The following is a 27,938-nucleotide window of genomic DNA, read 5'->3' on the forward strand; positions in this document are numbered from 1 at the left end:
TTATTACAGCTGAAGATACTTCAGTCAGTGTCCAGAATAAAGTAGCTCTTGTTAACGTTGGCCACAGGATAATGCTGGAACCACTGGCACTTAAAATTGCCTTTCTGGCTTCCAAGAAGTAGCAAAATAAAAACCTCTCTAAATGAATTGTCACATTTAGCTGATGACAAGAAGCAGCAAAATAAAAGTCTCTCTAAATGAATTGTCACATTTAGCTGATGACATTCGGTCAACTACAAAGGATGATCTTATATAAGTCCTGGAGTTAAGGAATAGCTAACTACCTAGTCTCTTTTTAATATTAGTGGACTTCTGATGTAGAAATTGATTTTAAAAGAATTTAACGATCTGTTTCTACTAGGTACTTCTAGAAGCTCTGCCTCATTGCCATCCACCTACTAATAATCAGAGAGCAAAAGCATGTTACCACCTTTGACAAGTACAAGCATATAGGTGATGCACATTTGTTGTGACTGCCAGGTGGCTTTCAATAGTGCTTTTCATTAAGTCTTTTAACAACATGCAATTTGTTTCCTGCATTAAATGGCACTTGCTTTTCTAGTTGTGGTATTTGCAAAATGCCATACATACAATTAGAGGCTACAGGAACTTTGCATGTAACGAAAAGGCCAACAGCTAGTGTACCATACAGACGCCAAAATTTACCTCATACACTGAGATGGAAGGGCATGCAATATCTCTGTTAATCTACTTTTGGCTAAGAATCCCAGTGGCAATTCTTGGTGGTGCTACAAGTGAAACATTTTGTTGTCATTGGTCTATTCAGAATAGAAGCATTTCAAGCCCAATAAGTAAACTTTTACGCAATGTGAACGTCAGGGTAACTTCATTCCTGCATTTCTAAGTGGCATATCTCTGGTGCACTAAAACCTAAGAGCTACCAAAGGTATGTTTCTGTCCCAATTTTGGCTACGATAGAGCTAGTTTTTTTCTTCATAGCTGGTATAGTGCTATCTTTTGGATTTACTATGAGAATAATGTTGAGAACACACTGATGTTCTTCGTTGTTGTTAAGCAGTGCTTATACTAAACCAAGGACTTTTTAGCTTCCTATGCTCTGCCAGTGGGGTGGTGCACAAGAAGCTGGGAAGGAGCATAACCAGGACAGCTGACCCAAACTGGTCAAAGGTATATTCCATACCATACTATGTCACAGTCAATATACAAACTGGGAAGTTGATGGGGGGACATGATTGCTGCTTAGGCACAGGCTGGGCATCACCTATTGGGTGGTGAGAAATTGTATTATGCATCACTTGTTTTGCATGTTCTATTATTATTACACTCACTCCCTTTTGCTGTCCTATTACACTATCTTTATCTCAACCCATGAGTTTTACTTTTCTTCCCATCCCAGAGGGAGGTGGTGTTAGTGAGCGAGTGGCTGCATCGCGCTTAGTTGCTGGCTGGGGTTAAACCATCACAGTTTCTTCCCTAGAGTGCCTCTGTAGGAGCTGTGTAGGTGAGAGATTCATCTGGACCTTTTGGTTTTGTGTCTTTGTCATTGCAGATTTCCACATCATGAAGTCCCGTCATACTATTTTTGTTGCCAATCATTAAGTCTTCGGCTATCTCTGTGCACTTCTTGTTGCACTGACAGAAGTCACTGGAGGTCTCTAGAAAGTTGATGCAAAATTTGATAACCAGTGCTAGCCATGCCATCCCAAAGAGGATCCACAGAGAGATTACATTCTTGTACCAGCCTGGATAAGTGCGGTCTGCGTTCATACCTACAAGAGAATCATTCAAATATTTCTGGATTGGATCAAGAGTGCTTCAAAGGAGACATTGCACATAAAGCAAAGACAGTGGAAATATGATCTAATATTAGTGATTTCTATATAAAATATGAATATGCCATCTAGTTAGCATATGAACAGGTGTTATAAGCCAGTATGTTTCATGAGATTTCAGCAACAGCCTAGAACTCCACAGGAATTGTAAAGATACCCATAAGAAAGAAAAATAATCCCAAATTACATCTGTCAAAGTGAAATTGTTCACATTTGAGTGCAGTTTCATTTCTCTACTTATCACTCAGCATCACAGCATTAGTATGTAACAGGAGTCCCCTGCAGGCAGAAAGGTAAGTGGGTTTTATGTACCAGTGTATCTTCTTAAGACAGATATAAGTGAGCGAGTCTCCAAAAGCAGGAGGGAAGGGGCCTGAGCTGTCCTAAAACCTCCATGAACAACAAAGCCTTGGAAGACAGCTTGAAATTATGCTACCTCTGTCCAGTTTCTCAGTTGGGTACTTTGTGAACCCTTTGGAGCAAGGCCATACTTTCGCTTATGCTTCCATCATGTTTAGTGCAAAGAGGCTTCTACATGCTGTATTTGTATCAGTCGTAAAAATAACAAAACAGGCAAGCCAAAGGAATGAGCTCAGTCTTATGGAGTGACTGGACTGTATCTGTAAAGCAGGCTGGGGTACCCTTATAAACACAGGTAAGGTACAAGACACAAATCAGTGGCAATGAAGTTTTTGCATGGACTACTCTGCTGCTTCTCAGGTTTCATTATTTATTTTTCTTACATTAGGAAGGGTTGTCACTTTATAACCAAATATCTGCTGCGCAGCAGATACTACAGAACACCTGACACTTCTGGGATAGAGTGTGAAGAGCTGACATGTACGAGGTCGTACCTCCGTCAACTACATTCACATCCACAAAGACAGCTGTTCAGGCGTTTATGATCTATAGGAATACTGTCCTGTGATTACCTGCAGAGACCAGCAGTTCATAAATTGTGGTCCATGAGCTGTTGATGTCTACAAAATCATGATAAGTAGTAATTGGTTAGTGGAGCCATATTAAACAGCCAAGCCTTTACATCCATTTACTTGATATTATTATATATCACATTCTGTATGAGTTTTCACTACAATGGCACCACAAGGAATATTGAGGTTGTCACTAAGCCTCTAATAAATGTTTGGGAGCTACCAAACACTTCTATGCTAGTTGCTCTTTGGACCAACTTTCTACATCAACCAGGAACTTCAACCAGGAAGCAGATTATATTCATGCTTCAAAGAAACACCTTTCATGGATGCCAAATTCAAAGGTTTAAAAATTGTTTGCTTCTAAATAATAAATGAAAACAAAAGGGAAGAGTTATTTGAGGCTCTGAAGGAGAATGCTTTAAACACAGAGATGATCCAATAGGTGCAGTCTTGGGGATGAGAAGATCAGAAGCAGTTTAGGACCTATATGGCACCCTGTGCCAAACAGGAGAGCTTACTGAGTGTGCAGACTAACAGATTTCAGGGCCAATAAGAGAAGCTACATCAAAATTACTAAATAAAATGGGCTAGGGACCACTCTATGACTTCAAATCCAAGTGCCATAGCCTGGCTTTTATTTCCCTGAAAAAGAGTATCTGTGTCCAAAGTGAACAGTGGGCATCACTCCTGGCATCTGACATTCCCCAGAATTTATCTGGTCCAGAACAGTGCCAGAGATCACACTAGTAGGGAGACAGCATGACAGTCACAAAATAGCAACAGCCACTTGGATCCATACCCTGGCCCTGCTTATTTTTAAGTTGAGACATAAACCCTGAACACAGGATTCTAAGAACAAAATGGATTGGCTTCTACATACCACAGAACACTGACTTATTCAGTTAATCCCATACTGAACCTAGCATATCTATGGCTGTATGCCAGTTAGAGTAGGAAAATGTTGAACTGGCTAACTTTTAAGCTCCATCTGGCCACTCTTACCCAAGCTAACTTGATGACAGCTCATTTAAGTGTGCCTACACAAGCTCTAGTCATAACTCTGATGTATTATAGACAAGTCCTAAGGTAACCGCCACTAAGTTGGTCTAGGCATCAAGCAAGCACTATGAAGAAAAGAAAATAAAGAATCTGTAATAAGGTGGTTTAGTCTCCCAGGGATTCATGGTGCATGTGTTTCCATAATCAATTTGTTTTTAATAAGAATGTCTTTATCAAAAAGGCGTGTCCTGTGTTTCAGCAAATGCATCAGGCATGGGTCCAAACCCATTTCCTCTGGCAAAAGTTTTGGCAACCAAAACTAGGCTGTGCCTGGTGCCTGACAGTCTACACCTAAGCGATTTAAGCTGCCTTTTAGAAAGCAGTTGTCTGAGGTTTTAACAGAGGAAATGGTTACTGTCTGTTCATGGTGATGCAGAGTAGCATCTGTTTAAAACTAATCCCTGCCGATGCAGTGGAGCACACCAAATGCACCATCAGTAACGAGATTAAAAGTATAGCACTCCAGTCTGGTGTTGTAGTCATTCAAGGGACAGTTCACCGAATGCTGGAAGATTACTCATTGACTGGGAAATTATTTCTATGTTCTTCCACAGATAGCATTGCTATCTCAGAAATCATGTCTTCTCCAGCCTCTCAAACGCCTACCACAATGTATTATTCATCAGGTCTGTGGATTGCTAGTGGTGTAAAACTGCCAAGTTTGGACCTCCATATACCAAGCATTTGGCTTTGATGTTTAGTAAGTGAAAGCAATGAAATGTGAACTACTCACCAATCACATAATCTCCAAACCCTATAGTGCTGAGGGTAACGAAGGAATAGTAGAAGCCTTCTTCATAAGACCAGCCTTCTTTCTCAGAGAACAACAGTGGAGGTAGCAGGAGGAACAATAACAAGCCAGTTACCAGTGCACAAGTCTTAACCAGGAGGGAAGCTTTTTTCTAGGAAAACAATAAAGAAAAAAAAAACCCAAAACTGTTGCAAGAAGGGTGGCAGGGAAAGCCCAGCTCAGTTTCTGGTTGAAGGTAGTACTGGACTCCATAAAAAACCACAAACATTGATAATGTTCCACTAGAATAAATGGTGTGGCTCTTCCAGTCAACACAAACTGGGCATCACCTTCCTAAGTCCTAAATTCATGTCATTTTAAAGCCTATTCCACAAATGTTCCCATGTAACTTACACATGCAATTCTAGCAATGAGGGATGATAAACACATTAGATATTCTAGGACTGTGCACAGCTCTAAGGCTCTGGCACTTCTGTTGCTGTAGGGGAAGCTATTCATCATGAAAGTTTCCTCAATTAATAAACAACTTTATCTTACACCTCATAGGGCTGTCACAAACTAAATTTGTTTGCTTCCAGTTATTCGAGTATTATCACCTTTTTGGCCAAACAGGCTGTCCTTGTTAGTCAGAGAATCCCAAATACCAGACAATACTCTTTGTATCTTTTCTTTCCTGTACTTGAGGGGGAGACATACCTGTTGTTGCTGCCTACCTGCCAGTGAAACACCTCTTCTAGGTGATGAGCACAACGCTGAACCCCTAACAGCATCAGCTGCCCAATTTCATTCAGGAGGACAAGGTTCAAGGGGATGCCAAAGAGTGCAAACAAGATGCAGAAGATTCGACCAGCCACAGTGCTGGGGCTCAGGTTCCCATAGCCTAGGCAGGGAAGGAATGAAGTGTTAAAAGTAAAATATTCTCTGCTTACCCTCCATCTTCTACAAAAGTTAGATGAGAAGGTCAGTGCTCCAAAAGAACCTTTTTTAAAAATAACTGTAGGTTACATCCATTGTTTGTCACATCCTATGGTAGGCTAGAAAATAACATTTCTTTCCCTGCCAATTTTGTTTAGTTCCTTTTCCATTTACCAGTGAATTTCCTCTCCCCTACCCACTGCCCTGGCTGGAATCTGACGTAAATGCAAAACTTCCGTTTAGTTTAGTTTTTGCAAGCATTGTTGGCAAGGGGTTTGCTGGTAAATGATCCTGTGTGGCTGTCAGGTGTTATCTGAATCACAACAATAGTGTTTTAATTACAACCTTTTTCTATCTTTGTCCCACAGGACTACTGAACTTAACACTGCCTCCTTGCTTATACCCCTTTTTTTGCACCACGAGCACCAAATACACCTTAAATTTAAATTATCAAAATCTTTGCCTAGAGTCAATAAACCCACATAAATTATATTCAACTCAAGTAAAACACTTCAATTTCAGACATAAAGGAAAAAAAAGGTGTTCGAAATTTTGCCTTTTATTTTAATTATATTAACTGGTCTAGTAAAATGTACTGTCCTGCAATATCTGCCTCTTTTCCCCACATTTTCATTTTAAAATGTCATACAAATTTGCACACTCACACTTCTGTAATTTCAAGTTGTTTATGCCAAACAAAAGTCATATTTAACTTTATTTCACAGGATGCATTTTAAGATAAGGGAAGGACTAGCACGTGACAAGCATTTCAACAGTGACTTAGCCACTCAGAGACCTATGGCCTTAACTGCTCAAAATCATCTCTACTCACTAGAGATTTATGTATGTCCATAACATGAGATTGACATAAACTGGGATAGTTTATTTTTTAACAAGAAAAGCAACCCCCTCCAAGTGGCATCCAACAGCTGATGCAGTGCAAGTGCAGAGGTGCTCCTGCCACTGACATGTTGCTACCCTGCTCATAGGTGGCACAGCCTCAGAGTAAGCAAACAACCCATAGGAGCAAGAAGTGAAGGGCTGGGCTCTGTATGTGAGATAGTAACTGTGTCAAAGGACTTCAGTAAAGCCTTTGATGCAGTTTCTCACAGCATTCTGCTTAGGAAACTGTCGGCCTCTGGAATGGACAGGCGCACACTCTCCTGGGTGGAAAACTGGTTGGATGGCCGGGCCCAGAGAGTGGTGGTAAAGGGAGTTAACTCCAGCCAGAGGCCAGTTACAAGTGGTGTCCCCCAGGGCTCAGTGCTGGGTCCAGCCCTGTTCAATGTCTTTATCAATGACCTGGATGAGGGGACCAAATGCACCCTAAGTAAGTTTGTGGATAACACTAAGCTGGGTGGAAGTGTCGATCCGTGGGAGGGTAGGGAGGCTCTGCAAAGGGATCTGAACAGTCTGGACCACTGGGCTGAGAACAATGGCGTAAGTTTTATCAAGGCCAAATGCTGGGTCCTGTACTTGGGGCACAACAACCCTGTGAAGTGCTACAGACTAGGAGAGGAGCACCTAGAAAGCTGCCTGGAGGAGAAGGACCTGGGGGTGTTGGTTGACAGAGACTGAACATGAGCCAGCAGTGTGCCCAGGTGGCCAAGAAAGCCAATGGCATCTTGGCTTGTATCAGAAATGGCATGACCAGCAGATACAGGGAAGTTATTCTCCCTCTTTACTCAGCACTTATGAGACTGCACCTCGAATACTGTGTTCAGTTCTGGGCCCCTCACCACAAGAAGGATGTTGAGGCTCCGGAGTGAGTCCAGAGAAGAGCAACAAAGCTGGTGAAGGGGCTGGAGAACAGGCCTTATGAGGAGTGGCTGAGAGAGCTGGGGTTGTTTAGCCTTGAGAAGAGGAGGCTGAGGGGAGACCCTATTGCTCTCTATAACTACCTGTAAAGGGTTGTGGAGAGGAGGGAGCTGGCCTCTTCTCCCAAGTGACAGGGGACAGGACAAGGGGGAATGGCCTCAAACTCCACCAGTGCAGGTTCAAGCTAGGCATCAGAAAAAAATTTTCATAGAAAGGTTCATCAGGCACTGAAACAGGCTGCCCAGGGAGGTGGTTCAGTCACCTTCCCTGGAGCTATTTAATAGACAGGTGGGTGGATGAGGTGCTAAGGGGCATGGTTTAGTGGTTGATAGGAATGGTTTGACTTGATGATCCTAGAGGTCTTTTCCAACCTAGCGATCCTATAAGCAAGAGCACAAACATTCAGAGTTGCACTCCTTCACTAAATTCAGGCCCATGACAGCTGCAGTGAGCCACTTACCAAGAATATAGAAAGTTGCACAATTATTAAACTGGGATATCTACATGTTCTGTGCCAAGTTTTGTGCCTATAAAATCTCTTGCCATGGACAAAACTGCAAACAGTCAATTATGCACTTGCACTGGCAAACTATCCCCAGAAAAAGGTCTGGCAGTAAACTCCTTCGCAGTATGTACATAGGCTCTCTTTCCATTTCATTCCTTCCCCTACAAATTCTAAGTTTTACTGTCTGGAGGACATTTCCTCCAACAACTTTAGACTTGAATGACTTGTTAGCCTCTAGATTTAATACACATGCTAACACATAGTGTACCTTCAAAGTGATGGCCTCAGCAGCCTGTCCCTGTGAAGGAGCAGAGCATCCTTTGGAGAGAACAGGATGCAGTTATGTAACTAGAGATTGTTTTGAAATACAGTCAAACAAAGAGGCTAAATTAAGACTGTACACCAGCCTTAATTTCAGTGCCATGTTCTTTACTTATGAGCAGCTCCACAATGTTTACAGACCTGTAAGGAATATGTGCTTGGTGGAATCTAGTTGTGTCACACTTCAGTGGACTGGTTCCTGTTTTATCTCTCCTATGGCGTTAGGGTGTTTTGCATGTTAGTCTTGATCAAGGAGAAAGAGCTAGTGTAGATTTACTGTAAGTCTGGAGTCTGAACATGAGTCACAGATTTATGGCCAGCCATTCCCAAGGGTGTTTTTTTTGTTTCGTTTTGTTTGTTTTCCTTCTTCCCCATCTATATCAAGTCTAAAAAGACTGCATAATCACTTGGACTGTTCTTTTTACCATAGCTTTCTAGATTATCAAGTCTCTGGAGACAAACATCAGATGAGAGGAAGGAAAATCCACAATCTCAGGTCACTGTGTGAAACATCAGTCTTCAGGATTTTGAGGACTCCACACAGTGCTAACTGGAGAGCATCTAAAGTTAACCTGTACAGTACACTTAATTTAGAGCAGCAAATTCAGTGATGTAAGAAGGTCCAATGTGCACAGTAAGCCCAGCACACCAAATCTGCTCTGCATACGATTGATCTGTTTCCCTTTTCACTTGGGCTCAGCAGCTCAAGACAATTTCCTGAAAACTTGGTGAGTAGTCACTGTAAAACATGCCAAAAAGCTGTGTTCCATTAGCTTTTAATATAGGATACAAAGTTTGATCAACCAGGAGACTTTATGTAAAAGGGCAAGCAAGTTATGCTTGGCTGATGCCACACTCCTGCCTTTGGACTAGACAAACAGATGCCAACCTAGACAGACAGAAGCCTCAGTTGCTATAAAACTCAAGCAGGAATGGGTAAACGGGATTCCCCTCTTCAGTAAATAGAATGAGTGTAATACGCATCTTCTATCATTGTGGGAAATCTAAACCAAGTTCAGAGACTAAAACTACACTGGCAGCTGTGCCAAATCCCTCAAGAGTCTGCTGCTGTGATGTCAGCTGGTACATGAACTCCTGAGGCAAAAGACACCAAGGAATACTCACTAAAAGAACCAGAGGTCAAAGTGTGTTTTCACTGAAGCATCTGGAATAAATGCCTGTATGTTTCCTCTTGTTTCCAAGTAAAGTGCAATATAACTTATTTTGCTTTTTCTAAGGAAGATTAAGAGTGGTTTTATTTCTAAATGTTCATATCCACATGCTTTAACTCATGTAGCTCTGTTACACATATTCAGTACATATTCAGTGAATTCAGTTTTGTTTTCCTGTTTGCCCATTATATAGAAGGGATTCAGAGGGTCTTCAGACCCACTAAGAGGAGGAGACTGATGTGTCATCAGCAGATTATTAGTACAAGATCTCTTTAGTCTCAAGACGGAATCTTACTTGCAGTGCCCTGAGGTCAGCGGAGGCAACTGTGACTTCCTCCTACTCATGACGGGAGGTTTATTTTGTTCCTGTTCTCACTGCCCAGATATAGAAGAGTATTTAAGCAAAAAGTGCTTAGAATGGAAAAGAAGTCTTCCTAAGGCTGAAAAACACCTGCAAATACACCAAATAATTTCATCTGTGAAATAATAAAGATTTTTTTTTTTTAAAAGCTGGAGGAACAGTTGCTTCTCTAACCAGCAACTGCCAGTGGTTGGAGCATTCAAACCACTTTTTGGGACATTTGGTTTAATACCAAATCCTCAAACACTTTTCAGATCTAACCTTTTCTTTCCCTTGTGCTCCTTGTAAGTAACCTGAATGGGACTAAGGGGTTTGTTCAAATGTCACACTGTGGGAAAAAAAAAAGTTTTCAAATCCATTTTAAATAGACAAGATGCATTCTTATAATTCAAAGTGGAAAAAAAACCTCAAACACCCAACCAACCTATCAATTACTCACATAGTTATTTTTAAAATAAGTTTGTCTGGTTCCTGAAAATGTGATCATGGGCCCAGCTTAGCTGGAAGGTGTCCCTGATAAAGCCCTCAGTGAAAAGGTCTAACCTCATAGCTGACTACTTTAAGCAGAAGTCTGCACTAGAGACCTCCTGAAATCTTAGGAAATCTGAATTATCCTATGACCCTTGTAAGCATTAGGATTTTCAAAGGTCATTTAGTACCACCTACATTCAACAAAACATTTGCAAGTCTAGTGTTCCTCCCTCATACTTTTGAGTGTCTGTGAGCACTACCTACACAAAAATGGATGTGCTTAACTTCTCAAAGCTTCTTCTGAGATTTCACATTACAACCATCAGGACTGCTCCAAATGCAGGAACACTCATCAGCTGGACACAGCCACTGAGCTCAGATGGGGGAAGTCAGTTTTATTTTATTTATTTATAAATAAATAAATAAAATATTTTATTTTATTTATAAATTTTTTATTTATCCATCCACAGAGGATGACTTTGCTAAGGCAACTGTGGTGGAGACAAATAGGACTCATCAGGCCCGAGTAGCCCCAGTACTTGCACTAGAATCTCAGCTTTGTGAACAGAACAAACTGAACACATCTCCAATTTTATTTTAAAAAGCAAGGCATAGAAGAAACTCAGGAACTGTGTCTTTTACAAGGAAGTTCACTCAGACACCAGCAGGTTGAACCAGGGGATTCATGGGAAATGCCTACTACAATTCATTTTAGTTGGTATTGTGATGAAGCAGAGACCAATAACCAAGGCTGATAAGCTGAAAAAAAACCCCATTTGAACAGAGTTAAACAGTTTTAGCTCTATGAAGTTCCAGGCAACAGCAAAATTCAGTTGTGCACTCCGACAGTGAGTGAAAGGCTAGAAAAATGCTTGGGATGAGTACTGCAGTTTTCTTCCATTTGTTATATTTCTACTGTGAATACACTAGAAGCTGTGCAGTGGGCTTAGTCTCCACAGGAAGCAATGGCACGCAGTCAGGAAAGCAAACCAAATTTGCCAGTGCTCAGGAGACAGCTCTGAGGATGTTGCTGTGAGTGCTATCTTCATTCACCAGCTGCTTCTCACAGATCATTGTGCCACATCCTATTTGCAAAGAAACTCTTGTCGTCCCCAAACCCCTAAACTGCCAGGACTTCACAGCCCTGAACTGGCTGTTGTTTTTCCCCACCATGAGAACCACCTGTGGCAACGTACTGTCAGTGACACTGTACTAAATGCCACCCCCTCGCTCAATCTGGCCCTTGTTTCTTCACTACCCTCCAATCTGTTGGGGGATTGCTGTTAGAAGCTATTATACTGTGTTAACCAGAGAAGGAAAGGACAGGAGGAATGTCTTCCTCTTCCTTTCTTCACACCATGAGGTGGCTTACTTGCTTTTAATACTCTATCTTGTGTTTTAAAAGGGCCTCTGAAATTCACACAAAGTAATTAGCTTTGTCACCAGAAAACAGTAAGGCTGGCAGGAGGTAATATCATCCACCTTTCCAAGAAAAAGGGGGACATTCAGGCTAGAGAGGGTAATACTCTTCCTTCTACTCTTAGGCTAGCACAGATAACCTCAGACTCGTCACAAATGCTCTTACCTAGCACCTTCTCTGAAATTACAACACTCTGGTGGTGTGACTCTAGAAACTTTCATCTTGTATTCCACTCTGAATTTGCTTTGACCTCTGCCCTGTTAGTCCAAAGTAACTAGGAGGAAAGTAAACAGAATTGAGAGACTGTGTCTAAAAGGGATAAAGGTGTCTGAGGTATAAAACTGACAGCAAATTAGCTTCTCTTTCTTTAAGAGTGTTCAGTACTAAAGCTCTAAAGGAACTCTGAAGATGATTCTTCAAGGCATTGAAGAAAGCGTTCCTATGGATATATCTGCAAAAAAATGAAATTAAAAAATCTGAGATGACATGACATGCAAAAGACAGCAATGAAGACAGCACAGAAGTGTAATGGTTGGGAGGAAGCACCAGAAGGCCAGGCCCGCCCATCTCACAATCAAAAGTTATAAATGCGGTTCCATTCAAACTATGAGATTGCCCAAAACTCCATGGGCTTCAGGGCACTTCTTTAAAGAATAGACTTTTGTTCATAAACACCTTTTCTCTGAACCTTTGGTGTTAGGGTTCCAAGTGTGTCCAGCTTTCAGGTTAGAACTTCTGGCTTTTTAAGCAAAATTTGCACACTGCTTTTAATCGCTAGAAACAGATCAGGCTCTCGCTTAAATGAATAAGGGTATATCCTGAAGACGCTGCAAAAGGAGATGTGGGGATTCAAACTGTGCCAGTGGGGGAAAGATGCTAATGTCCTTTCCTGTATCCAGCAAGGGTGTTCTGGTGACGACTTGAGTAACACACTAATCCTTCTGAAGGAAGTTAAACCACCTAAAGCAGAAAATAGAAGGTGACAAGAGCATCTCATGAAAGGAAAGTGATGAACGTAAAAGTGGTAACAGTTTTGGCAATGCTGTTTGAGAAGTCTAAGGAAGAAATAGTTCATGCAAAAGCCACGGAGACATCACATTGCATAAGAGGCCAGTAACGCACAAAGAGCATTAGTTAAAGAAAGAATATGGAGGAGACAAACAGGACAAAAAGGACTTGCAGCAGTCAACACATGGGGTAGAGTCCACCTAGATTCTTCAAAATCTTTATGTAGTACCCTTAAATTCCTGAAAATCTCTCCTCCATTACCATTTTATCTCTATTCTTTCTGAACTCACTTGCCAGAATACCTTGGTTTTTAACACCTATACATTAATATTATCAAATTGGACTTGCTTTCAATGGTATCATACTTGCAGCCTGGGATAAGCTCTTCCTTGGCACATAAGGCATGCAAACCACTTTGTACCGTGAATCACTCTGAACTTCAGCTTCTTTAGAAAAGTCTTTGTCTCTTTACTTGACATCATCAATTGTACTTCTCAGTCATATAGTGATGTCTGTGTCAATGAGGCTGCACCAGCCACTATCTTGAGAACTTGCATAAGGAAAGAAGACAGTTAACAGACTCAAGGTGAGGTTCCGTGAGGCTATCTGTATTTCTCTCTTCTACAATATACTTTATCAACAATGTTAAGACACTAACCTGTATGCAGTTAACAATTTCACTCAAAAAAGCAAAATCAAGGGCCCAGTTATCTGAATTCTATGCACAGATGTGCCTTGTACAGCATTATTAACTCCACAACTGAAAAATCCTGAACAAGTCCCTAGGATGACAGCATCAGCTACTAACCAGTGACAGAGAGCTGTAATATTTGATTATTTTTATTTGCCCCCTGCTATCAAGTCATTCACCTCTCAGCCATCAGTGCAAGGAGTTTACTTAAAGGAAAAAGTAGTTTAGGTTTTTGTGGAGTGACAGCCAGAAACGTCCCATCTAGATCTCTGCCAACATCCCAACCCCTACAATATTTTAACTGGACAAATTTGATTCTTCCTAAATGTGGTTAACTTCAATTGGGTGTGGTAAAAGATGGACTCTCTGACAGCTTAGAAACTAATCAGGATTAAATACACAGGTAAATAAAGCAGGTTTGAGTAGATGATGCTTTGTACCAAAAGGCTAGAAGGCTCTACGCTAGAAACCTACAGCCTGTGTAGCCTGTCTAATGAGCCTCCACTGCCATCATCTGGTACAATCCACAAGTGGTAAGATGCCACACCAAACAAGACAAAACACGTCGAAGGAAGGTTTGCCTTAAATAACACCATATCTATATAATTTTTTTTCTATTCTCTTCCACTTCCTTCCCTTGTCTTCCCCTCTCCTCAATTTCCATCATTCCACCATAGTTTTCTGTTTCTCTCTGTTGCTGAAATTTTACTCAATAGTTTCATGTATCCAGCTATTTGGCTTTCAATTAACAAGCAGACAGTCATCCAATACAGGTAGTAATAGGAAAGAATAATTCATAAACACAGCCTCTAAAGAGTCAACAGCTAATATTAATAGTTTTTCAAAATCTTTCCTTCTCCTTATGACAAGAAAAAGCCTATTTCAATGCACAATTCACCTCAGACTCCTCAAAGAGCACTAGGCTTGGGAAAGTACATGTAATGCAGCATGACAAACCGATAGTAGTCCAAGTCCCAAAAGCTGTCTAACTTAGTAATGATATGTACCAAGCTAATTAGCCCTGTATCTAATTAGTTAGAGATCATTACTGTGTTTGCACTGACAAAGCATCTCTTGTGCTAGGTTCATGGGTGCTTACCTGTTGCATAATATGTACAAGCTACATGAAGCCCCATAGAACTAGAGCAGCATCTAATAGTACAGGTCCTCATTCTCACTCCTTTCCCACCTTTTAAGAGTTTCCTGCTCACAGAGCAGCTTACCAATGGTTGTTATTGCAGAGATGGAGAAGAAAAAAGACCCAGTGAAGTCCCATCTGCCCAGGTTAGTGGTGTTCCCCCGAAGGGTTATGCCACTCTTGTAGGCTTGGATGATACCCTGCAAAGAGACAATAATGTGAGATCCCACAAACACCCTTACAGCAAGTTCATGTGCTGGCTTGTAAAGTTGCAAACTAAAACTACTTCTGACTCCGTTTCCCTTTTAATAAAGGATATCCTGTGCCATAGAAATCAAAGGGCTAAGAAAAGCAAAAGCCAGAATGTTGGTTCAGAGGAAAGGACATCTATAAAATAAGAAGTTGCACATGTACACAGTAGACCATACAGGGTAAATGCAGAAGAGATTGGAGGGCAAGAACTACCTAGGGAAAGCCTAGACAGATAGTCACTAAGATTGTCCCATGACCCACTCATTAGGAATATAAAGCATTTCCAGGTAGGATATTCTGATGGCAAAATTCTCACAGCAACATACACACACACACACGCGCGCGATATAGAACCCTTGCCTATACTGCAGAAGGAACGTATATAGTCTAATGTAGGACACAAACTACACAGGATGGGCAGACTACTAGCATTGGACAACATGTCCTCATATCAGGACTATAAATATGAATAAATGGATTAGATTAACATGTCCACCTGGGAAAGCTCTGAAGTCACTGTGCTGAAGTGAGCAGTGTTAGGCCAAACTGAAATACCAGAAATCTTAACAGTGCCTATATCTGACTATACCATCATATGCCAATAAAGTTAATGTCATTAACCTGAGTCGTGTCCAAAACAACATTAATCACAGTACATACACTAAACATTTCACACCCACTGATCAAGAATCCTTGAGAGCTGATTATCCTTGAATACAAAGTGTAATTAAGAATAAATAAAATTCATCATCTCCAAGAAAGACATGCAGATATCAAATACAATCCCTACTATAAGGGTAAGGCTGCTGATAAAGCTTTCACTATTGATAATAAAAGGAATCACCAAAAAAACCAAAAGGGTTATCAGGCACTGGAACAGGCTGCCTAGGGAGGTAGTTGAGTCACCACCCTAGAGGTATTTAAAAGACAGGTAGATGAGGTACTCAGGGAGATAGTTTAGTAGTGGACAGGTATGGTTGGACTTGGTCTCAGAGATCTTTTCCAAACAAGCAATTCTATGGACATGCTCTTCTCTGCACACCCAGACCAAAGAGCCTTTGCTCTGAAAAGGGCTAAGGAACAGATGCTATAGCACACAACGCTTCCTTCTGTGAATATTTGCTATGACTTGAGTAGGGCAATACAGAAAGAACTGTTATGCAGCATGAGTGATACGAAAGTATCCTCATCACACCCCAACTCACCCCTCCCCCCCAAAAAAAAGATGAGAAAGAAAAAAGGACCTATCGGGAAGCCTCCAGCAGAATTTGGTTTGAATAGTTTGTGTGCAATGTATCCCCACAAGCGTTCTTCCAGGGCTAGTATGTACACTGGAGTTTGTCAGGTTGTACAGGATGCAAGCTCTGACCTTTATTTTCCCTGATCCTGACAATGCTTCCTCTCAGATTTAAGAAGTGCAAAAAGTTCTGCAGACAATGGCCTAGTCACAAACCACAGTTCCAGAGAAAATAACATAGCTCCTAAACTAAACCATGTGGCAAGGGAGACCCTGGATATTTATACAGATGACCTGTATTTTTCCCCTTCAGTAACAAGTAGTTAAATTTGAAAATAAAGAGCTTTCTGTTCTCTCAAACCTTGCCTGTTCTCTGTAGTTCTAACAAGATACTCTTGAACATCTATATGCCTGTGGAACAGCAACAGTCCAGCTCTCAAATTTGTTATCAGCTTGATAAGATACTGAAAAAAACAACCCTACACAAGCAGCATGTTTGTTTGTTTTCCCTTCTGCTTGATGCCCTGCTGATGCAAGCTCAGCAGTTGACAACTTAGTACATGACATCAAGTTTCTGAAGACAAACATTTTAGAACCAGAGAGGATTCTAAGAAACTGTTGCTGAATTAGACCAAATAAACGGAAATTTCTTCATGCAGCAATGAAGAATAAGAAGCCTGCAAAAAAGACATCATGGGAGAAGCAAGCAGCAGGAACCAAGTCACTAAACGTTTAACTGCACACCATCACACCACTTCCATTCTGCATGGTTTATCACTGAGAAACTGAACAGTTGTGAGTACCCGTGCTAGCTTTGCACTGATTTAATAGTGAAATGAGTCAGAATCATTGTCTTAACTTTCCCTGAGGTGACCCTATTGCTAGGAAATACAACATTTGTCTAAAGAGTCCATAGATAAACTAAATTTCCACTGAACAGTGTGACAATCCAGCACTCCTCTCAGTGGGAAGGAAGGTACCACGTAACTATTACTCACTGGAAAAGAGCAAGCACTGAGCTCGCAGCGTGCCAGCTGTTCTCTTTTCACCTATTTGTGGTAGGTCTTCAAGAGCCTTCAGCAGAAAGCCTAGGACTATGGATTTCCTTGTTAACTCTTGTATCAAACAGCCAGATGACATCATTAACCATTAGGCCCACTGCACCTGCCACAGCCCAACACAGGGACCCCTTAATATTTAGGCAAATCAGGAAAAATGCCAAGTTCATTACTGTTAGGAAGAATGAGCTACCAATACCACTCCTAACAGAGAGAATTCGGGGAGTGGAGAGGAGTATACCAGCTTTTGTTCGGGTCATTTTTTTTTTTAAAGTAAAAAATGTTTTATTATACTATCTAGAGTCAACCTTTAACACAGCAACAGCGTTGATAAAAAACTAAAGATTGATTCTTCCGAGAACAGTAGAACTAATGGAGCTTGCCTTCCTACAGGTACACCCATAGATGCGGATTAATGAAAAGAAATCCAATAGATAGCTATTACTACACAGAATTACTTCTGGTACAGGAAGTCACTGGACTGTAAACTCCTGGAGTCTGACAGTGCATTCAGGAAGATATCAGTGTACGCTTGCCCTAATTTAATATGCTCCTGTTGACTTCTGCTTCTGGCTAGTGCTCTTTTTCATAGAAAAATTACAAGTGGTTTATAATTTTTCTTAGAACACAGGAAACCCCCAGCTAATAAACTAACAGAAGACCTGAACTCTGCCTGCTTGAGGCAGTGATGCGTCACTGCTGATGATTTAAAAAAAATATGAATTATGTCTTGGCCTGTGTGTTCCAAGACTTACTAAAGAGGAACTGTATCATACTAGCTGGGAACTGCTTGGTTCCCTTAGCCTGCCTTTGAGAACCAGAGAAATTTCTTGTTTTGCTTTACACCAACTTTGAAGTGACATCCTAGTTCTACTTTTTTTTCTCAATTAGGCTAGCAATTCATACACTGTCTCCTCCAAAACCTGATACATTAAAGGCACCTAGTAGAAGTAGCATCTCAAATCCAGTGTTCAAAAGCAGGTATCTGCCTGATCTAAGACGCCAGTCAGTACAACCAACTGCTCAACACAATAAATATTAAAATTGCAGCGCTTGGCCTCAACATTTGGGGAACTTGAGAGGTCATGTGTGCAACTGAAAGAAGAACAGGAAGGAAACATGTGGGTAGTTAAAATAATCAGAAAGAAACAGAATTCAGTTCTACTTTGGTTTCTACTGACAAAAGCCACACAACAATTTTACTTCTCTGAAGTTTCTCCCCCTCTAAAATGATAATAACTTACAGTTCACAGTGACTACTGTGTCTTTCACTGACAATGCTTCTGTAATTTAAACTACAGAAAAATTTCTATAGAAACTACTGTAACTGCTACAGGATTTATAAATTAGGATATTTTAGATTCTTAGGCACTCATCAGTTACTGGGATTCTATTTGCGGGCTGCCACATTTTCTCATCAAGTAGCCTGCACCATTTCTTGATAGCACCATGCAAGGTCTACTTGTACGGTCAAATATTATCACAGATAGTGATAAAAAAAATCAACATGCCTTCCATTCAGAGTAGTCTGTTTAAATGTAGATGCCTGCCCTGTTACTTTTTGTAATAAAACATGCATTTAATACCCAAATTTGGCTTCCAGCTCCATTTCGCTCAACCATACTAATGCTTGCAAATGCACACTTTATGTTAGATCATTATATGCCAGTACAAATCAAAGCCTGATTTTGTGCATACTTCTGTGAGGAATTCCCTTGTTTAATTCAAGCTTACTGGTAACTCCATGAGAAAGCTGTAGATTTCTGCTGACTATCTAATGTCTCTGATTTACCAAGCTTACTTTAAGATGGCAATATGCCTTTCCTTCTCTTCCACTATCAACTACAATAATAATTTCTGGATCTTCCTGCAGGAGCATCCAAACACATTGTCCCAGTTTCTTACTGGAATTAATAAATAAATAAATAAATAAATAAATAAAATATCACAGTTTTAGCCTGACTGCCTTTTAGCCCTTCACAGCTCTGGGGCTGTACTTCTACAAATGACTGATAATGAATGCATCATCTATCCTGGAAAGCCCTCACCAACCTATACAGTTCTGCACCAACAAACACAATGTAGTTGAAGTCATAAGCAAAAAATAAAACCAGCCGACTGAATTACACTCTCTAAAGAGCTCTTTTGTTCGTACTATCTAGTTTCAAAAAAAAACCCCAACCAAACAAAAGAGCGAGGTTGCTCGTTCTACCAGGATACCCACTTAAGTATCCAGAACCTTCATGCATACTCAGCCTAGAGAGTTCTGTTCCCCCATGTCATTTCAGAGTTACATATTTTTCTTCCCTGAAAAAATGTAGGTTTATTCTTTTCTATTTGCTGTGAAGTCACTCTGTCCTTCAACTGTGTTGGTAAGCCTCTCATTTTCCATGTGTGCTGTGTTATCACTTCTGGGTAACTCCCCGCTTCCTCAGCTTAGATGCTTCCTCTCTTCTGAAGCCCTCTTATCACATTTGGGCTCCTACACCATCAGCTTATGGCTACAGCACAGCTTCTGATCACTAAATGCTGCAAAAGGTCACTATTTACTCTGACCTCCTCCTTAACACCAACTAATACTTTAGTCTTTCACCTTTGCACTGAGTCACAACTGATTGTGACTGGGATACAGCATTTAAGATCAGCAATAAGGAATGAATGCATGTGTATATGTAAACTGAGATACTACTTTCCTTGCAATCTCTACTGTCTTCAGAGAACTATGCTTCTCTTTCCTTCTATAATCCTTACAGGAAAGGCACTCTCTTATATAAATGATTAATCTACATCTCCCCCCTCATAAAAGCAGCGAGATATAAAGTTAAAAGGGGGAAAGTGAAGCCTTGGAAAATTATGACCCTACCAAGGATCTCCACAAGAACTCCTGACTTGAGCTCAAAATTTCTTATTTCTGGGGAGAAAACAAAAAGAGATAGACAAACCAGTTTTCTGGAGAGAAGTATCATAGAAAGAGTCAAACAAATGACACTTCAGTAAACCACAGCTCCAGTTGCCGCCATTGCCCTGTGCCTCTAAATTATGGCAATTTGTCCAGAGTTCACAGTAATCTTGAGAAACCTTTGCAGGCAACAGCAGTATTTCCTAATTGTAATTGAAAGCAGTGCTAAAGAAAGGAAAAAAAAAAAGCATGCAAATAAACTGAGGTAAGAAACTTAATTCCCAAGTTTAGTTGAAGTTCACACATTCATATACCAAAAATCACCTTTTCCTTGAGCTTGTGCCCTCTTGAAAATTGTTTGCCTTTAACACTGTCTCTTCTCACCTTCACAATCAATGAAGGACAGGAAGTGTTCCCCTGGCACCGCACCATTTAGATTAATGAGAAAATATAAACTCTGTTGCAAATTCTGTGCAGTGTTGGTATATAAACATTCATTTACATTGCATAGAATACCAGTTGTGAATCAGAAGTAAACTGTTAACGTTAACCTTGGTCTCAGATTGTGAGGATAAAGGTCAATTAATTTCAAAAATACATTATGAATCACACCTTTCCAAGCCATAAGCTCTAATCCCCTGTCCTTGCCTGGAGTGGAAGCTTATCTGAATCACTTATCTGAAACTTCTCACGACATATGTGATCTATCTGGGCTTCTGTAAAGCCTTCAACACAGTCCCTCACAACATCATTCTCTCTAAATTGGAGAGACATGGATTTGATGAGTGGACTGTTCAGCGGATAATAAACTGGTTGGATGATCATATTCAGAGAGTAGTGGTCAACAGCTCAAAGTCCAGATGGAGATCCGTGACAAATGGTGTCCACAGGGGTCCATACTGGGACCAGTGCTGTTTAGTATCTTCATCAATAATATTGACAGCAGGATTGAGTGCACGCTCAGCAAGTTTGCAGACGACACCAAGCTGAGTGGTGCAGCTGCCACACCAGAAGGATAGGATGCCATCCAGAGGCACCTGGACAGGCTGGAGAAGTGGGACAGTGCGAACTTCATGAGGTTCAACAAGGCCAAGTGCAAGGTCCTACACCTGGGTCAGGGCAATCCCCATTTTCAATACAGAATGATGTGACTGAGAGCAGCCATGCAGCACCTGCAGGTGCTGGTGGGCAAGAAGCTTGACATGAGCTGGCAATGTGTGCTAGCAGCCCAGGTGGCCAGCCATATCCCAGGTTGCATCAAAAGAAGCATGGCCAGCCGGTCGAGGGAAGTGATCCTGCCCCTCTATTGTGCTCTTGTGAGACCCCACGTGGAGTATTGTGTCCAGTCCTGGAATCCTCAACATAAAAAGGGTATGGAGCTGTTTGAACAGGTACCGAGGAGGGATACAGAGATGATCAGAGGGCTGGAGCACCTTCCATATGAGGACAGGCTGAGAGGATTGGGGTTGTTCAGCCTGGAGGAGAGAAAAGCTCAGAGGAGACCTTATAGCAACCTTCCAGTACCTGAAAGGGGCATACATGAAAGCTGGGGAGGGACTATTCATAAAAGCTTTTGGTGATAGGACTAGAGACAATGGGCATAAACTGGAGAGGGGCAGATTTAGACTAAACATAAGGAGGAATTCTTTCACCATCAGAGTAGTGAGGCACTGGAACAGGTTGCCCAGGGAACCTGTGGATGTCCTGTCCCTGGAAGTGTTCAAGGCGAGGTTGGATGTGACCTTGAGCAGCCTGGTCTAGTGTGACATGTCCCTGCCCAACACGTGGGTTGGAACTAGATGATCTTCAAGGTTTCTTCCAACCTAAACTATTCTATGATTCTATAATCAGAAGAGCAGGCACAAGGTGCATTATGAATTCAGTGGAATCCTGCTGTTTTCTTAGTTTCACGTTACTTGAATAACTCAAGACCTGATCAAATACCACCTCCTACCTTCCCCCAGCTATGTTTACTAACGTAATTGTGCTACTTCCTCTAAACTAAATGAGCCCTACCAGCAAAAGCACCTTTATTGTGCAGCTAGGTCTGCACAACTATTTTTAGCATTCATCTAGACTTAACTCTCCAACAGAAAAGGATCAAGAGATCAAGTATAGTAATGCCGCAACCAATACTGCCCTAAGCCACTAGTACTTTTTCCTGAAAACTACACTTTTATATCAAGGAGTAACCCATACCGCGATTCATGAGGCAAAGCATCATTGAATTCAAATCACTTCCCAAATCCCAATGATACAAGTAACTTGAGAGCTGGAATGCAGCAGAAATAAGTAAGGCCTGTTGAAAATAACAGCCTATATAATCTACAGAACACAGCACAGCAGGTTGTATTGCATCATCCTTGTAAAACTGAGAAGTTTTCTAGTAGTTATTTTTCTTTTATTTGCACTTAAAAAGGATAAGATTATGATGAACAAGTACATGAAAGACTAACCCATATCTTCAAACAAATGATAAGAATTACCAGTTCTCTTTTCAGAGGGCACCCCTCCTCACTTTTTAGATATCCACCGCTTTTTGATAACCAGCCTGCCTGGTTGACAGGCTATTGAGACAGTTATTGGTTAATTCCAGCTTGCTACACTTTCTCACGTCTTACTTCCCACCAAGCCTGACCAGCGGTAAGTGAATTTGTTAATATCAAAGAATCTCTCTCTTTAGGCAGGGTTTTTTTGGGACATTTTTCATCTTAAACATAGGTACTAGATGCTACACCACTGATCAGAAGACTGAGGAGTGAATCAACTAATCAGAAACAGCAGTTCATCGGTAGGTTGCCTCACCTCCAAGGAGTTCAACAACATAGCATGAGCCTAGGCCTCATAGAATAAAGATTTTCTGTTTAACAATTTCTGCCAAAGGCATATTGTAATATGATACTATAAGAACAGAATGCACATTTAGTAAGGTACTCAGTTCTTTTTAATTAACAGGTCTGGAGAAGAATTAACTGGCTATAAGCTAACCAAAAGTAGTAGCACATTGCCAAGAAGAAAAGGACAATTACAGGAGATTAAACTCTATTTCAACTGTGACAAGCAAACAGATATTTATCTAAGGTGGACTCTATGCAGATGTCACTGGTCCACAATACCAAGAGCCAATGCTGTTCCCATATCACCAACAGGTGATCTCTGATGCTAACCCCTTACTAGTCACTCACTGCTGCATCGTCAGTGGGCAAGACGATTTTAGTAAACTGTATTTGCAGAGTTGCATTTCCTGACAGGTGGCACAAAGGTCTGCTGGTTCAATGTCAGTGCAAGCCAAGGTATTGATGAGGATCTTTCAGTCACACGTGATCTCATTGTTCTAATAAACATGAACTAAAACTGTGTAGCTCTAGCTGTTGACTCTGGAGATAACAGAACCTAGATCCTGCAGGCTTTTAATCTATGACCTGCCTTTTAGAGTCAGGACCTTTTGACTACACCTTAAGTCTTGCTAAAGAAAAAAACCAAAAACCTCACTATTTCATTCAGCTTAGCTTTCATTTTCTTCCCAGTTTATGTAACTAACTGGGTTTAAGTAGTATTATGCATAAACAGCATCAGAAAGTAGATAGAACAGTATAGTAAATACAAAAAAAAAAGGGCTCTATTGGAGAAATAAGTATGTAACAAACTTTATAGCAAATAAAGGAACAGTAGCACTAAAAGGATGTCACAGTAATGCCCCAACACAGAAAATGCACTTTTCCCAGCCTGACCACAATCACCTTAAAGGGATGATAAAAAAAGTACAGCAGCTATAGCTATACTGGTGCATGTAACCACTGAAAATGATGCAGGAAAAGGAGTAAGTCTGGATGAGAGCTTAGATGGAGCAGAACTATATATACTCACCCTAGGCAGTAAAACAGGGGCACTTATCCACTATAAGTGCATCACGCTGGGTGGTGTGCCTTGCTGACCCTCACCCTGAGAAGGTCAGAGAAGGTCTGTGCTCCAAGATATACACCAGTAGCAAAAGCATATACACCAGTAGCAAAAGCATCCTCTGTGCGCAGCATCATTCCCTGGACACTTCTCAAATCTGGAACCAATATAACTTTTGCCTGGACAAACTCTTAATGTACTTCCCCCCCTTAGCCCCCATGAGGTCAGCTACTGTTCTTCATTGTACTGACAGCACATTGCCTGAAGCCTGCCTTATGCTCCCATCTTCAAGTCTTATCATTAAGAGCCTTCTTTGGTGTGACCTCACAGCAGGTAATTTTGGCATGCAAACACCACCACCATATCTATAATAAAAAACCACATATAAAAGCCCTCTTTATATGTAGCCTAATAGCTCTTGAGGAACTGTTCGCTCTCAATCTTGTTCCTTGTGAATGTGCGTTCACGTCACAGACTGCATATAGCACCAGAAAAATAGCCTAGGGTTACATGGGTCAACAAAACCAAACTTGAGTCTTCCTTGAGTAGATGTTCCTGGATGCACTGTAAAGCAACACATAGCCAGAGTCCCTCTTGTCTCCTATGCTGTCCTTGTTCTAACCATAAGTAACAGGAGCCAAGAAAAACGCAAATCAGTCTTCCCCACATATACGCACACATATATAGTACGCATGTATAAACACATAAGTATGCATTTTTTGTTTGCTTGTACATAAAGCATTCACACATATTACACTCAACTATTCAGTAAACGTGGAGCTGTTCAGAGTGCCACAGGTGAAAAGCCAGCCAGTCCCTCCTGGCAAAAAACCCAACCTCAGCTGTGAAAAGCAAGGACCCACTACTACAGTTGTCCCTCACTTTCTAACACTTTCTTCACTGCCATTCCAATTTTGTTGTTGGCCTGCTATTCTCATCTCCTCCTTTCTTTTCTTTTGTTAACTAGAAAACCACTTCTTCACTGCAAAGTATCTGAGGTATAGAACGGTTGGACTCGATGATCCGGTGGGTCTCTTCCAACCTGGTTATTCTGTGATTCTGTGAATGAGAAGTCATCGGTCTAGCTACACAGCATGGTCTGTTTGCCTCTGCCTTTCCTCCTGCCCATCCTCATGCCATCTTTTCCTGCCAGCTTCTCAAAGCAGGAGCTTTCTATTGCTCTCCATCTGTATAAGGGCTGAAACAGCGGATTTCCACTCCTGCTTGGTAACTAGGAACTACGCTATAAACACATTGTAAAATGATGTTTGTACATTGCTTAGCAAACTGAGATTTTATTCCATATTGGCCCCTATACAGTTAAAATAAACAGAGTTTAGAATTATCTAGGATGAAAGAGCTGTAAAAAAAAACAATGAGGAATTGCCAGTAATGTCGAAGCAATTAAAATTCACACACTGCTTTATGTTTTCACAAACGCTCTTTATAGGTCTTTCTTAATAAGCAAATAATCAGCAATGTATCTAGAATGCAAGTTTGTTATCTTAAGAGCACCAGTGATGACACTGCCTGATAAACTATGTGCAATTTACTGCAATAACAATTTACTGCACAGAAAAACATATCATTTTCTGAGCACACTTACAGTATTTAAGCAATTGCTCCAGAGGAAATTGGAAACAAGCACAGGAAAAGAAGCCTCCTTGTGAATTATCTGCTTAAAATTAATTTCTCACCATGAAAGTATTCAAAATAACACAGAGCCATTCAAACTCAGACTATGGTTTCTCAAACCATGAAGGCATGCACAGACCTTTTGTAAAATTAAAGGCAACGTCTTTGCAACATCCTCATCTAGGACTTGCTCAGGTCACATTAACTACTCGCATAGCATATTCTAAGAATGTCTGCTCTACAGGGATGTGGGCAGTTATCTGATTCCCTTGACTATGAGACAGTATCAAGAATACTACACCCTACAGTAAAACAAAACATTAAAAGGCACATTAGAAAGACATTTCTACCCACACAATTGTGACCATCGCCTTCTTTCCACTACTACACCTCAACATTATCATTCATCAAGCGGAACCCTTCTCACTGCAGAGCAAGAGCCATGCCTAGCACTCACTGCTGAATGAAACTCAGCTTAGAGCTGCCTTTATGAAGAGCAAGACTGGTCTTCTCAGGTGTATTTCTCACTTCTGATTATTTTTATTCCACAGCTAGCACAGCACACAATTATATAAATAATATAATTGATTAGATAAATAATTAATAATCAATTATTTACTATATAAATGATAACAGCAGATACCACCATAGCTTTCAAAGACTCAAATTTATACCACATCGTCAATGTACTACCAACTGCCACAGACAATCCGCCATCTAGAAAGTTGGGAGATAAAAACACGACATAGGCTATCAGCATAATTTTGTCTGCCAAGGTCTTGCTGAAACTCCTAACAAAATTCTGCTTATTCAATGGCTTCTGTCTTTTTCTGTATACTGGGGAATAAAACCGAAAATGCTTGCCCAAGTCCCTTTTAGGTCATTTGAACTCTGGTGGTCAGCTACTACAGTTTCAGCCACCACCAAACACTGCTTTTACAAAAAAAAACCAACTTTTTTTCTTTGTTTGGCAACATGATGGACCAAAGCAAGCAATGCATGTTAAACCACCCACACCTACTGAGCTGTAATGGTTTGGGTAAATATTCAAGGCACTACAATACTGTAGGTTATTCTTTTTCAGACAAAAATTGAGCAAGGAGAGAACCCATTTATCCCACTCTTCTCATGTCCATATTGCAAAAAACTTCTCTATGTTTTGTGACCATCTTGCAAATACCCTTGGAAAAATTAAGGATGCAAGTTGTGTTACCAGGATTTTTCTATTTCCCTTTAAGAAAAATCTAGAAAACTGAAAAAGCTTTGATGCTAATGTAAAACCCATTAAAGTTACCATGACCAAGACTTTCCATTAGAATTTATTACTGGTAAGATGCCATAGACTATAATTAATACTGAATAATTTCAACAGCAAATCAAAGCCACCTACAACCAACACCAGGTAACTCTCACATAATGGGAAACAGCCACAACCTTCCTTCCATCAGGACATATCTCTTCAAAACACACAAATGGTACAACTTGTGGGAGGACGGCAGAGAATAAAAGAAAACTCTTTATCAGCAGAAAGAAAACACAGTTGAAATTCCTGTTGATAAGGGAAGGTGCCTGTGGAGTACAGCACTTTTTCCCATGCCATGAGCAGCTTCTTTGGGGCAGGATGATGTGAGGGCATATATACAGAATCATAGAATTGCTAGGCTGGAAAACCTTTGATGTCATCAAGCCCAACCACAGCTGTGTGCTACTAAATCATACCCCTAAGTGCTTCATCTACGCGTCTTTTAAATAATTCAACAGATGAGGACTCAACCATGGAACAGGCTGCCCAGGGAGGTGTTTAAGGGCCGGGTGTACAAGGCGCTGAGGCAAATGGTTTAGCATTTGATAGGAATGGTTGGACTTGATGATCCGGTGGGTCTCTCGTCCAACCTGGTGATTCTATGATTCTATCTCCCTGGGCAGCCCATGCCAGTGGCCAAAAGCCCTTTAGGGGAAGAAATTGTTCCTAATGTCTAATCTGAACCTCCCTTGGTGCAACCTGAGGCCATTCCCTCTTGTCCTATCTCTTGTTATTTGGGAGAAAAAAGACACCCACCTCTCTACAACCTGCTTTCAAGCAGTTCTATACAGAGATAAGGTCTCCTTTCCTCTAGGCTAAAGAGCCCCGGGTTCCCTCAGCGCTCCTTGTTCTCCAGATAAGGAGAGAGCCATGTCTTTTTTTTTTTTTATTTAGAAAAACAAAAAAAGAAAGAGACTGCTGGCAGGCAGGTGGGCAGGTGGCTCCTGTTCCCTGCTGCCCCGGGCTCACCTCGATGAGCTGCTGCAGGGCCGGTCCCCGCAGGCAGGTGTAGTTGGCCAGCAGCTCCCAGTGCTGCTGGAGAAGATCTTGTGCCGCCTGCACCTCGGCCGGCCGCTCCAGCGCCTGCAGCACGCCGGCTCCCAGCCCCAGGTAGCCCACGTAGACCACCAGCAGCAGCGGCACCCACCAGCGCCGCCGCCGCCCCCGCGGCTGCCGCTCCGCCACCATCGGCCGCTGCCCACGCCGGGAAAGCCCAGAGCCGGGCTGTGCCCGACAGAGCCGTGCGGCTCCTCCTGCAGCAGCCGGGCCGCTCTC

At 41.3% G+C, this 27,938-nt stretch overlaps 1 protein-coding gene across 1 annotated transcript; it reads right to left on the reverse strand.

The window, feature by feature from the left end:
* Nucleotides 1-1,373: 1,373 nt before the first annotated feature.
* Nucleotides 1,374-27,857, reverse strand: KCNK17 (potassium two pore domain channel subfamily K member 17). The gene is made up of 5 exons (XM_069852572.1): nucleotides 27,633-27,857; nucleotides 14,465-14,579; nucleotides 5,273-5,439; nucleotides 4,542-4,710; nucleotides 1,374-1,751 (listed from the first exon to the last, which is right to left on the reverse strand). The coding sequence occupies exons 1-5, from the start codon at nucleotides 27,849-27,851 to the stop codon at nucleotides 1,456-1,458; spliced, it is 966 nt and encodes a 321-aa protein (XP_069708673.1). The 5' UTR covers nucleotides 27,852-27,857; the 3' UTR covers nucleotides 1,374-1,455.
* Nucleotides 27,858-27,938: the final 81 nt, after the last annotated feature.

Source organism: Phaenicophaeus curvirostris, chromosome 2, assembly GCF_032191515.1.
Source record: "Phaenicophaeus curvirostris isolate KB17595 chromosome 2, BPBGC_Pcur_1.0, whole genome shotgun sequence".
Classification (NCBI taxonomy): Eukaryota; Metazoa; Chordata; class Aves; order Cuculiformes; family Cuculidae; genus Phaenicophaeus; species Phaenicophaeus curvirostris.

Coding starts and splice junctions, on each gene's coding strand:
- KCNK17 (XM_069852572.1), bottom strand. CDS start 27,851: ATGGTGGCGGAGCGGCAGCCGCGGGGGCGGCGGCGGCGCTGGTGGGTG. Junction 4,711..5,272: donor AAGAGGTGTTTCACTGGCAG/GTAGGCAGCAAC, acceptor TTGTTTTCCTAG/AAAAAAGCTTCCCTCCTGGT. Junction 1,752..4,541: donor GTTTGGAGATTATGTGATTG/GTGAGTAGTTCA, acceptor ATTCTCTTGTAG/GTATGAACGCAGACCGCACT.